This window comes from Labrus mixtus, chromosome 12, assembly GCF_963584025.1.
Source record: "Labrus mixtus chromosome 12, fLabMix1.1, whole genome shotgun sequence".
In the NCBI taxonomy this organism is placed as follows: Eukaryota; Metazoa; Chordata; class Actinopteri; order Labriformes; family Labridae; genus Labrus; species Labrus mixtus.
Window position 1 is genome coordinate 2,688,120 of NC_083623.1, and position 12,727 is coordinate 2,700,846.

The 12,727-nt window shown below is 42.0% G+C and overlaps 2 protein-coding genes across 4 annotated transcripts in view; one reads left to right on the plus strand and one right to left on the minus strand.

The window, feature by feature from the left end:
- The window catches only part of xrn2 (5'-3' exoribonuclease 2), a 173,916-nt gene that overhangs the window by 51,993 nt on the left and 109,196 nt on the right, over positions 1-12,727 (plus strand). The gene's annotated exons all lie outside the window — the stretch shown is intronic.
- nkx2.2b (NK2 homeobox 2b) lies at positions 6,910-9,315 on the minus strand. The gene is made up of 2 exons (XM_061051404.1): positions 8,821-9,315; positions 6,910-8,094 (listed from the first exon to the last, which is right to left on the minus strand). Exons 1-2 carry the CDS (start codon positions 9,050-9,052, stop codon positions 7,559-7,561), a joined length of 768 nt encoding a protein of 255 aa, XP_060907387.1. The 5' UTR covers positions 9,053-9,315; the 3' UTR covers positions 6,910-7,558.

A 12,727-nucleotide genomic window follows, 5' to 3' on the forward strand; every position in this document is an offset into this window, starting at 1 on the left:
TAAGAAGTGATGATGGTGATGGAGAGTTAGACATGTTTAAGTTTCAAAGCTGGTTCTGCTTAGCCCCGCCCCCGTTTTGATCCAGTAGATGTCGCCCTTGAGCTCCAGCATGAAACCAAAACAAACTTCCTGTTAGGCCACGCCTCCTCCATACTGCAGCCTCCGCTCTCCTCCAGAGACACACCTCCAACCCCTCTACACTCCCGTTCACAAGGAGTTAAACGCAAGCGAGCAAAATCATCCTGTGCTCGAGCTGTAATCACCTGAGTCCTGCATTGTTGTTAGCATGCTAATGTTAGCGCTCTTTAGTTAGCTCGTAGCTTCACATTGTTGTGTTAGCATGCTAATGTTAGCACTCTTTAGTTAGCTCGTAGCTTCACATTTCATGTAAACTGACACAGAATGAGCGTGATCTAAAAACTCTTACTAACATCCAAATAATCAGTGAGTATGTTCTTCTTCTCTCTAGTTCTTGACTAAAACAGTTTTTATACACAAGGGGAGGAGCCGGCCGTCCCGTCCATGTAAACACGGCTCTGACAACAACACAGCCAGCGGGACTCGAGCTTCTCCCTCATTGTAGACAGTCATGACTCAGAGACACATTTACACAGGACAGACTTTATGATTTATTGATGTGGAGCCTCCTGAACAACTTGTCTTTAAGGTGATCATTTCAGCGGCTCTAACCACACTCAGGTTTCACCACAGGGTCTATTTTTTAAATGAATCTTTTTATCTGACATCAGACACATGTGAGCGCCTGTTTTATTTATCTGTAAACATAAAGGTTAAACCTCGCTCTCCTCTGTATCAGGAGGAAAGAAAAGACTCGAGGTCGACCAGCAGCGTTACACCGAGCACGGTACAAGGTCAGAGGTGATGCGTCCACAAGTGTTCTTCACAAATCATTCAGTCTGTGTGTAGAACTGTTCAGTGTGTGTGTGTGTGTGTGTGTGTGTGTGTGTGTGTGTGTGTGTGTGTGTGTGTGTGTGTGTGTGTGTGTGTGTGTGTGTGTCTGCAGGTTGACCGGGGGGGGGGGGGGGGGGTCAAGGCTCCGTCTCTGCACCACTTGGCAGTTTGAAGCTGCATTGTGTGTGTGTGTGTGTGTGCTGTCCGTCTGTCTGTCTGTCTGTCTGTCTGTCTCTGCAGTTGTTTAAGCGATGTGATGAAACCAGAGCTCAAGAGCGCCATCATGAGGTCAGTCTGTGTTTCTTTTATTTTTTAGAAATCTCTTCAAAATCCTATAAAGAAGACCACCTTCAGACACACACACACACACACACACACACACACACACACACACACACACACACACACACACACACACACACACACACACACACACACACACACACAACATGTGAAATAAACCATCCAGTCCTTTGTTTGTGGTCTGCATAAGTCTTACAACACAGAGAAGAATGCTCTGTTTCAAATGTGCTCTCCTTGTGATGTCACAGTGGGATTCTGGTTAAAAAAAAATCCCCTCCCCTCCCCTGGTATCTCCACCCATGGACTCCACCCCCAGACTAGAACAAAACTTTTGCTCAGGTCCGCCATTTTTATTCTCACTACAGAGGAGTGATGTCTACAGGGAAAACTCAGGGGGCGGGGCTTATTGCATTTAAAGAGACACACACACCAAAACGGAGCGTTCTGAGAGAGCTGGTTTATACAGGGTCACAAACCTCCTCTGGTGCTTGATTCATGTTATATTTTGACCAAAGAACAGCACAGATGTTTCATTTAGACCACAGGGGGACTGTTTGAAAAGGTGGAGGAGGGGGGCTGTTTGAAAAGGTGGAGGAGGGGACTGTTTGAAAAGGTGGAGGAGGGGACTGTTTGAAAAGGTGGAGGAGGGGGATGATATGTCCTCTTTAATGCGGTCCATTTGACTTTAGATATAAAGTACAGTGATGAGTAAGAACTCTACAGTTTGTGATACACAATTAAAAATAAAGCAACCTGAAACTTCATAATACAACACATAAAAACAGTAATAGCTCTAAAGGTTACTCTCTAAAGATGAAAAACTCTAAAAATAAAATAATAAAAGATGAAAATTAAACTTCCTGTCCTGTTTTGTGCCCGTCTGGGGTTCAGCTGTGAGGCTTCATTTTCTATCTCCAGCTCTGACCTGTGCTTTCTGTTGATGGAGGTAACAGCAGATAAAACCATCTCTCTCTCACACACACACACACACACACACACACACACACACACACACACACAGGTGGGATGTGTCTCTGTTGAGTATGCACCGCTGCACAGGTGAAGACACGACTCGTCACATTTTCTTGTCTTTGTTTTAGTAGTTTTGACGTCAGACCTGTAGATTCACGTTCAGCCTTGTGTTCACCTGGAAGTCCTCTCACACAAAATGTGCCATACAGGAGAATACCTGTACACTCTGTTATTGATACAGGAGATTACCTGTACACTCTGTTATTGATACAGGAGATTACCTGTACACTCTGTTATTGATACAGGAGATTACCTGTACACTCTGTTATTGATCCCCCCCCCACACACACACACACATTGATTACTTTGGCCCCACTTTGAGCATCACTGGATTAAAGCTCCTCTCAGTAAAGTCTATTCAGGTTTACAGCTTTTACAGCTGCAGGGGGAGGACGTTGCAGTACCTCTCCTGGCCAGTAGAGGGTAGTAAATATTTACTGTTGACTTGCTTTGACTATAAAACCTAAAAAGAAAAGAACCAGTGTTTATAGAACCAGGCTGCTGATGTCATGATTCTCTTAGTATCAACAAAGCTTTTAATAAAAAGACAAACCGTACTTTGTATGTATCGCAGCATGCTATATCTTATTGCTTTGTATAAAATAACTCTAAAGTGTTATCCTGCTAATAACACATTGACTAAACATCAGTCCTTATTATAATAATAATAATAATTATTATTATTATTATTTTATTATTATTATTATTATTATTATTATTATTTTATTATTATTATTATTATTTTATTATTATTATTATTATTATTATTATTAATAATAATAATAATAATAATAATAATAATAATATTTTTTATTATTGTTATAATAATAATTATTTTTATTTTTATTATTATTATTATTATCCTGTCTGAACCCCACCTCCACCATCACGCTGCCCAAGTGAGCTCACCAGAGAGCCAATCAGAAATCATCCCTGAACATGTTTCCCCTACACTCTTGCTTTAGAAACACTTTTTTTGTGATACTCCGAGAGTCACCGTATGAGGAAATTAAAAAACATATAGACTACATATTTATATAGAGAGAGATTAAATAATAGATTGATTAAAGATGTTTGTTAACGCTCTCATATGTAGACATGTTAAATATCCAGGCAATGACCATGAACAAGAAATACACAAAAATACAACAAACACTATTAAAGAGAATTATTGACTCAATAAATAACAAGATATGTTAAACCAAATACAATGACTGTCCTCTTAATGTTTACACAAATGTAACTAACACTAACTAAGATTAAATGAGATAAGCAGGTTTGATTTATTGTGTTTAATTTAATGTTCTGAGGGGAATCATAACCAAAGATTACAGAGACATGAAGCTTCATTTTAGAACTCTGTGTGTGTGTGTGTGTGTGTGTGTGTGTGTGTGTGTGTGTGTGTGTGTGTGTGTGTGTGTGTGTGTGTGTGTGTGTGTGTGTGTGTGTGTGTGTGTGTGTGTGTGTGTGTGTGTGTGTGTGTGTGTGTGTGTGTGTGTGTGTGTGTGTGTGTGAAATGTTTTGTTCAGGCTCTTGCTGCCACCTGCTGGCTGCATGATGAACTGCATGCTTGTAGTTGTTAAAACGGATCTCCCGTCTCTCAATCTCTCAAGATGTGCTGCAGCTTTTCTCCTGATGACTCAGTTCGTCTCAGTTGTTTCCGTTGAGATCTCAACTGAGTTTTTTTTCCACATCAACTCATTTCCTGTCCAGCTGAAAACAGTAGTCTGCTCGCTGTGATAGGCCAGATCAGGACGTGCTTTGCTTCCACTGATTCCACACTGATTCAGTTTTTATCAAAGGGAAAATACAAGACATGAAGTGTACACTTTTAATCTTCTAAAAATGGGCATCCCTGTGCCCGGGTATATGATGTATCACCATGGCAACAGGTGACAAAAAAAAGACGTCCTCACACTTTCCCCCTCTCGACCTGTGGGCTACATCCTCGTGAGGACATGAAAATGTTTTTTAGAAGAAGAAAAAAGTAACACTGCTTTTTCTTTTGCTCTTTTAGGGATAAAAGATCCATAGCCTAAAAAAAAAAAAATCAACAACAGAATTTATGACAGGAAAGCGGAGTAAATAAAACGTAGCCTATGGATGTGTGTCTTCAGCAAAAAACAAAACAGCAGACTGGCCCTTTAAACTCTTCTTCTTCTTCTCTTTTATTGTAGCAGGTGACACATTATAACTGTCTCAAAGCTTTACACACACACACCCCCCACTCCTGTGACATCATCCCTCTGAGATGAGCTGACCTCTGACCCCTCTGAATACTGAATACAGAGACCCCCCAACACACACACACACACACACACACACACACACACACACACACACACAAGGGGGGGTCTTTCTCTCCTTTGTCACCTCGCAGTGAGGAGCTGCTCGTGTGTCTGTTAAGATGTTTAATCCTCTCACATGATTCAGAAGAAAAAACTAAAATATTCAGAATAAAGATCAGTAAACCGGTTAAACGAAGTCTGACGCCGCGTCACATCTGATCTCGTTCTTCTTCTTACCAAGCGGAGATTGTTGTCGTATCCATGAACATGGCTCCGCTTTCAAACAATCTGCTTTTTATTTTAAAGCTTTAGATTCTGCCCCTGAATGCTCTGGATTTGTTTGGACCAGAGAAGGTAGCCGGTTTTAAGGCTGACCCCCCCCCCCCCCCCCCCCCCCCCCCCCCATATGGCCGTTTTGGACGCCCCTCAGTTTGTCAGATATGAGAGCAGTTATCAGGTCAACAGGTGTTGCAGCGATGGAAGCGGGCAAGAGAAGTGGTTCAGATAGAAGTGATTGTACCCGACCTAAAAAGCCTCTGCATGTTTCTAATAAGCTCCACGAGCAGAAACGTGCTCAAACTAGGATCAATATTGGAGATGCTTTTGAAAAATGGAGAGAGGTTAGAACACAGAAAGGTTTACAGACCCATGCAGAGCTGGATAAACACTGAAGCTTCAGAGTCCACCACATGGTGACCTGTGTGAGCATGGACTCTAGAGAGGAGGGGGGGGGGGGGGGGCAGATCTCTACAATGTTTAGAATTTATACTGCAGTACCCATTTTAAACACTGGGGGTCAGAGCTACATACTGCTCCTTTAAGATGTCTTTTTATGTTTTTTTTCTTTCATCCTGTCCTGCCTCCTGAGAGCCCATGTCCAACAGGGAAAACTTTAAGGGAAAGTTTTCATTGTAAGAGTCAGAACTTGTGTTTCCATCCGATTTGAGAAGCTTACTTGTGAAATGTCGTTTAAAAAAAAGTGAGTAAGACATCTTATACATGATATAAAAAATTAACATTGAGGGAGAGTGGGACGACATCACATCACAGGCTGTAAACACAGAGTGAAGATAAAAAGAAGGGATAAACGAGACATTAGTTAAATGAATAAAGCAACAGAGAGTTGAAGAGTTAAACCATAAATGGAGTAGGAATTTAAAAAAGACTAAGAGCAGTAAAGTTAATCCAGGAAGGGAAACATTTAAAGACTAAAACATTTAAAGAAGAGAAAGATAAAAAGGTTAAAAGCAATAAAATGAATAAAAAGAAGAGCTAGATCTATAAAAGAGAAATCACATGAAAGCAAGTCTATAAAAGTGAGTTTTAAGAAGTGATTTAAAAGATGCCACTGACTCTGACATGGGGCGTGCACACTTACCACTAGGCCACCGGTGCCACAGTCCTTTAGATCGGGTGGAAACATAAACGTGGACATTCAGAATTTCCTTTCTTTTACTCCCTTCCTTGAGCTCTCTTTCACTTCTGTTACTTCTATGTGTAAATACCTGAATCTTTAGTTTCTCTCCGGGTTTAAGGGCGCTGCTTTTGTTACTTTCAGACAGAGACACTCTTCAAGTTAAACTAAGTTAATCATCCCATGGCTGCATAACTTCACAACTGAGAGACAGCGGTGTGATACATCAATTCTATTAAAAGAAAATATTCCCTTTTCCACTGAGTTGAGCTCACATGTATGTTTCTTTTGCACCAGATTGATCCTGAAGCTTTAAGTTCAATGAGTGACCGACTGATTGGACCGCCAACGACCCAGGTCCTTTTTTATCTCCTCTGCATTCTCTCGTCCCGAAACCCGACAAGAGAACCTCCGCTGTGAGGTGATTTGATTTAACTCACAATAAACCCAACATGTGAATGGAGTCCTGCTAGTCTGTGGGAGGCTTTTCTAGAGTTCTTATAACTGATTTGAAGTCCTGTAGATCCGTGGATAAAATGTTTTTTACAATCAAAGCCCACATCATGACTTCTTCTCCTACTTCCTAAAGACATTTATTATTGTTTAGCTTGTTCACCCTTTAAATTAGGCGACATCCAATTCTGACTTCTGTAGAGTCGCTCATCTCTCAACTGGAAGGTCGGGGGTTTGATCCCCAGCTCCTTGAGCAGGGCATCGAACCCACCCACCACCACTCCCACCAGCCCAGGAGCGCTCACTGTGCAGCCCCCCCCCCCCCCCCCCCCCCTCCCTCTGACATCTCTCCATTAGGATCCTGTTTGTGCATGTGTGTGTGTTTCAGCCTATGTGTAAAGTGTAGAGTGTACATTTAAATTTCCCCTACAGTAAATCTTAATTCTAATAGATATTATATATTATTATACTCCTGTTCATATCTGAAATAAAACCAGTCACTCCTCTCTCCAGCTTTTTATTCACCATCATAAATACTCAGCTCATTACAAAACAAACTCACCGTCAACATTAGTTATAAATAGATTTATAGAAAACACGCAGAAAATCGTAATCTCGCGATAAAAGTGACACTTCTGCAGAAAACACAACGAAAACAACAACAATAACAACAAAAGTCATTAAGTCCCCCCCCCCCCCCCCCCCCCCCAAAAAAAAAAAAAGAAAAGAAGTGAACGTTTGGTTCTTTGTGCTGCCTTTTCAGTCTTTTTCATCCACATAGTCACAACAAGAAGTTTAGTTTTGGACGATTTGCGCGTCTGAGCGTGAAAGTAAAAAAAACCTCTTTTGTTGTTTGTGTTGAGGTTAAACACAAAAATAAACATTTATCCGAGCTGGGGAGGATGGGTGGGTTGTTTCAACGCCAAAAATTAACTTTTTTGTTTTGTTTTTTTTTTTAACTTTTTTTTAAGACAAGCTGTAAATGTAAATCCTAACTCAGCTGGAAGTGAGTCTTAATTTTAAAAACGTGCTTTTACTTTGAAAATCAAACCAAACTGCATTAAAACAAATTCTTAGAAGAAGAAAACAGAACACACGAGGTTAAAACGTCAGATTTTTCAGCAGTGGAGTTCATTAGGAGTTTAAGTCCCGGATTTCACCAGCTCCAGTGGTACATGTGCGCCAGCTGCTGCACCCCTGGGTGCTGCTGCGGCAGGCCGGGATGCTCCGGGCCGTATGCGGGGTGCAGCAGCGGGGAGTAGGCGCACAGAGGCAGGCTGAGCCCGGACCTCAGCGTCACCTCCAGGTCCTGCGCCGTGATCCGGTCGCAGGGCTTCCCGTCCCGCATCAGCACCGGGATGGCGACGCGGCGGGCCGGCAGCAGCTGCAGCGCCTCCAGGCTGTGCTCCACGCGGGCCCGCTTCATCTTGTACCGGTGGTTCTGGAACCAGATCTTCACCTGGTTCGGGGTGAGACGGATAAGCCCGGCCAGGTGCTCCCTCTCCGGGGCGGACAGGTAACGCTGCTGCCGGAAGCGACGCTCCAGCTCGAAGGTCTGCGCTTTGGAGAAGAGGACGCGTCGCTTCCTGCCGCGCGTCTCCTGCGCGGCGGCCCCAGCAGCGTCCGGGGACTCATCCGTGGAGAGCTCCGGAGATTTGGGCTCCGGACGGGAGTTTAAGGTAAGACTGTGTACTACAAAAAAAAAAAAAAAAGAGAGCACATGGTGATGTTATTATTTTATTTTAAATAAAAGAAGAGATTAAAACTCAATGAAACGTCCACCCAATCTGATTTCTATAACATAACAACAACGAAAAAAATTATGCTTGGGACAATTACCCCATCTTAGTAACATTTTCACGGAAACAAACCTATAAGAACCCCCCTAAAAAACTACAAATTAAAAAAACTACAAATTGAAGCTCAACATGCGTCTGTAGTTAAATAAACAACGAGCTCCATAATCATATTACACTTTTTACAAGCAAGTGAATTAAACAATTAGCATCCTTAACGAGGCAGTTATTTAATAATTGATAAATGGATTACAGGTTTGAATAAATCTGACAAAAGATTAAAAAAAAATAAAAAAAAAGATTAGAAAAAAGGATGAGACAAAATTTAGGCTGCAGATGTATCAGACTATTTTAACAAAAACATATAGATCTTATACAATATATATTTAATTATAGCCTACATGTGATGAATACTAAATGCAGAAAAATATTTCTGAGCCGATTGATAGTTTACGGTTTAATCTGGAGTAGGCTAAATAAAAAATATAGTGCCAGATTCCAAAGTCAGAAAGAAGAACAGTGTGCTCAAATATTTAAATTGAAATTAAATAATATAAATGGGCCCCATATATTCATTTATTTATTTATTTATTTCTACAGTTTAAAAAGTGTTTTTCCTCACATGAGAAGTGCAGGTTACCGGATCCGCGGCTCCACCTGCCGTAGCTTCCTCCGTTAAATCCGAACACGGGCGGCGCGTTTTCAGAGCCTGAGACCTCCGCGGAGGCCTCCTCGGTGTCGTCCTCCTCCGTCTCCTCGGTGCCGGAGCCGGCGCCGCATCTCCCTGCGGGGTTCGGGAGATCCAGGATGTCCCGCACGGAAAAGCCCGTTTTGTTGCTGGTGCCAAAAGACATGACGCGGGTTTTGAGGGGACAAAACGGAGACACAGAAAAATACTGAAAAAGTTCCGCGGTGCTTCGAGCCGCTGCAGCCCGGCAGAGAGGAGCTCACAGCGGAGAGTTTGAGTCCATGAAGCCCGGAGCTGCACGGGTCCGACCGGGGAGGATTTAACAGCATGAAAAATACATGAGGGAGGACATGAAGAGAGAGAGAGAGAGAGAGAGAGAGAGAGAGAGTGTGTGTGTGTGTGTGTGTGTGTGTGTGTGTGTGTGTTTGTGTGTGTCGTTAAAAAGGACGGGGGCGGGGTCCCGGTGGGGTCAAGTGGTTGAGGGTGTGAAGAATCCCCGGAGCAGCGCGCTGAGGGGAGTTGATGGAGGTGCAGGGGAGGAGGAGATGTTTAACGATGGAGGATTAGAGACACACAAGAGACTCATTTACATTTATTAGAGTCACTGATCCGCGCCCTGTTGGAACATCAACCTAAATGTGTCCAAAACTAAACCGAGAAAAACTACAAATACCGTTTCTATAGAGCGAGTAGGGGGGGGGGGGGGGGGGGTCCAAAGTTTCTTGATGAAAGTCAACCAAGAAAATTCAGGAGGAATTATCCGTCTATAGGAGAGAGAAAAAAGAGACAGAAAAAAAAGAGGAAGAGGAGTTAGCATCAGGACGGTGGAAGACATAAAGGTGAGGAACGCAGGGTGGAGGGGCCCCCAGTTGTTTTTTGCATAGGGCCCCAACAGACTCTAGAATCTCCACTGTACATCTTCACACACACACACACACACACACACACACACACACAGATTAACTAGCAGCAGTTAAAGGGGCTTAAAGTTTCTAGACCTCAGAGGTCAGCGGGTCAGCGGGTCAGCGGGGAGTTTGGTCCATAAACGCACCTTCAGCTGATTCAGTTTTGACTTCAGGTAAATTCAGCAGACGATGACCCGTATACCTGCTGATCTGAGGTCTGATCGGGTTGTAGTCAGTGAGCAGGTCAGAACGAGGAAGAGGGAAATTAACTGAGGATTTAATGAGCTCCCAATCTAACTCCAAATCACCTCAAATAAATAACTTCACTTTGCTCCGTTTTCTTCCTTTAAAACATAAATAAAAAAAAGATCCTGCATGACGTCTTGAAATCATCACAAACTCTGAAGGGATGTGGTTCAGATGGAAATTTAATTTGTTGACATAAACTGTATGATCAGCTGTTTTGTAAAGAAGTCCTGATGGGTTTAAAATCTCCAAAAATTCACATTTATAAGAATATTTTATTCCACACAGCCGTTTAAAAACTTTCTTTTTTTTTTAAACTAAGATTGAATAAGGAAATAAAAATTATATATTATAAAAATAATAAAAATAATAAATTAATAAAGTAACTCTTAACACACTGTTTACAATCTCAACATTTAAGAAGATTTCACAGCAAACACAGAGAAGTGTTTGAGTGAGTGTCGCTGTTTGTAGTGAGGATTAACACGAGTGGAAGTGTTTACACACACACACACACACACACACACACACACACACACACACAGATCATATATTTGCCTTCCAATAATTTAAACTATTTTTTTTTTGCACCTTATTGAAAGTATTTCAGGACAGCTCACCAAAAAAAGAGTTGATATAAATATGTCATGTCACAGAGACAAATATCAAAATATGATCATTACAACAGCTTTTCCTGTGAGTGTTGTTTTTCTATTTTTTGTCTCCTTCTGTTCTGCTTTGGATTTTTAATAATGTAATTTGTGTGGATTTTAATTTCACGTGTGCATGAGTGGACCACCAGGAAGAGAAGACCCTATAAAGGTGGTGGATCCAAATAAACCAATAAATTAAAACAGGATCCGTCCAGATGTGTTTGATAAATATCCCTGCTGCTTCTTCTTTCATGCAGAGAGAGGACTCATGTTTTAATCTGTGATGTAAAGCAGCATGTCAGTAAAGACTCCTCTGATAATGTGAAGCAGACAGATTGAGAGATTATTCATTATTTCCCTCCTGTCCTGTGTGAAGCACTTTGCTGAATTGTGTTGTAAAAACTAAAGTTACCTTGTCTAATCCTTTGCAGGGAATCACACAGATACAGCAGCTGCAATCAAAAATAAAAACACAGGAAAACGAACATTCAGGCTCCTAAACATGAGACATAAAATATACAAACATCAGGATTTTATAAACAAATTTAGGAATTATAAATTAAAGACAGAGGGCAGAATGTCGGTCATGTTTCAGATAACTAAAACAAAAACAAATGTAAAAATATAAAGATATAAAATACAAAGAAAGACTAAATGGTCAAGTGTCACACACACACACACACACACACACACACACACATCTCATTAAACAGTCTGATGGCATCGAAGAGAAAGGACTTCCGGTAGCGTTCAGTCCCTGCACCAAGGGGGGTGCTGCTCAGCCCGGGACTAAACGTGCTCTGTTGAATCCCGTCCAGGGTGGGTGTGCAGGATTTTCTCAGAGTGGACTAAAAGCATTCTTTGCCTCTGTGACCTGCTGAACAGTTCAGAAACAGTAAAGCGTCATTGTGCGTCCTCCTCATGTGTAAATATGAGTCGTTGATGATCTTTCGACATGTTTCAGGTCAATATCCTGAGAAAGTCTGCGTCATGTTTCACTGTCTGTCTGACGACTTGGTGGTGACCCGGATGCACATCGGATCAGCTGAACTCACTGTAGTGCTCCGTCCTACTTCTAAGTCTCCTCTGATTAACACCGATAAGTGATTGACCATTTTCAGTAGGATGATGCAATTCCTAGGATGGTGAAGGGGTGACCCTCCCTACTCTGTCTCTAATTGGCTAGCACGCGCACTCACTAAATAGCCTATGCAAGAGGAGTCTCATGTCACTGAAGCTGTTTATCCTCCGAGGGACGGGACACACAAATTAAGAGTATGCCCACTTCTTCAGGCAGCACCACACCACTGGATGAAGCTAAACATAAAAACATCATATTAAGTCTGTTAACCATCCATCGTGGATGCTCGTGCACTGATCTGCATCCTGAGCCTCAAAAACACAAAAGGCCTTCTGTAGGACTGTCCCGTTAGAGACAGAGCTTTCTATCAAATTAAGATATAAAGAGAAAGAAAGTTGAAGTGAGTCTCTGCACTGGGTCATAAAAAATGTGAGGAATCAGGTGCTCTTGGTGGAAATGGGGTCAGAGGTCAAATGGCTGATAAATAAATGACTGATTACAAACTAAGTTCACTGTAAGGAACAGAAAGTCCGAGGCACTCTGAGGCTGTATATAAAAAACCTTTGTTACCAGGGAGTGTTCGTCATGACTCAGACGTAGAAATAAAAAAGCTTGGATGTTATAGATGAGATTAAATGTTTTAAAAAGTCTCCTGAAAGATGTTCTTTATTTCCGTGAGACGTTTTTGTTGCCGCAGTTTCTCGTGTTTGCTTTACTTCTCTGTTTCCACTTTGTGTGTGTGACGTGTGTGACAATGAGTTGAGCTCCTACTGATTTTGTGTCTGCGTGTGTGTGTGTGTGTGTGTGTGTGTGTGTGTGTGTGTGTGTGTGTGTGTGTGTGTGTGTGTGTGTGTGTGTGTGTGTGTGTGTGTGTGTGTGTGTGTGTGTGTGTGTGTGTGTGTGTGTGTGTGTGTGTGTGTGTGTGTGTGTGTGTGTGTGTGTGTGTGTGTGTGTGT

Bases quoted from the DNA above. Each gene is read 5' to 3' on its own strand.
- nkx2.2b (XM_061051404.1), bottom strand. From the start codon at position 9,052: ATGTCTTTTGGCACCAGCAACAAAACGGGCTTTTCCGTGCGGGACATC. The intron at 8,095-8,820 runs GTGAGGAAAAAC...TTTTTTTTGTAG, and splicing joins CGGTAACCTGCACTTCTCAT to TACACAGTCTTACCTTAAAC.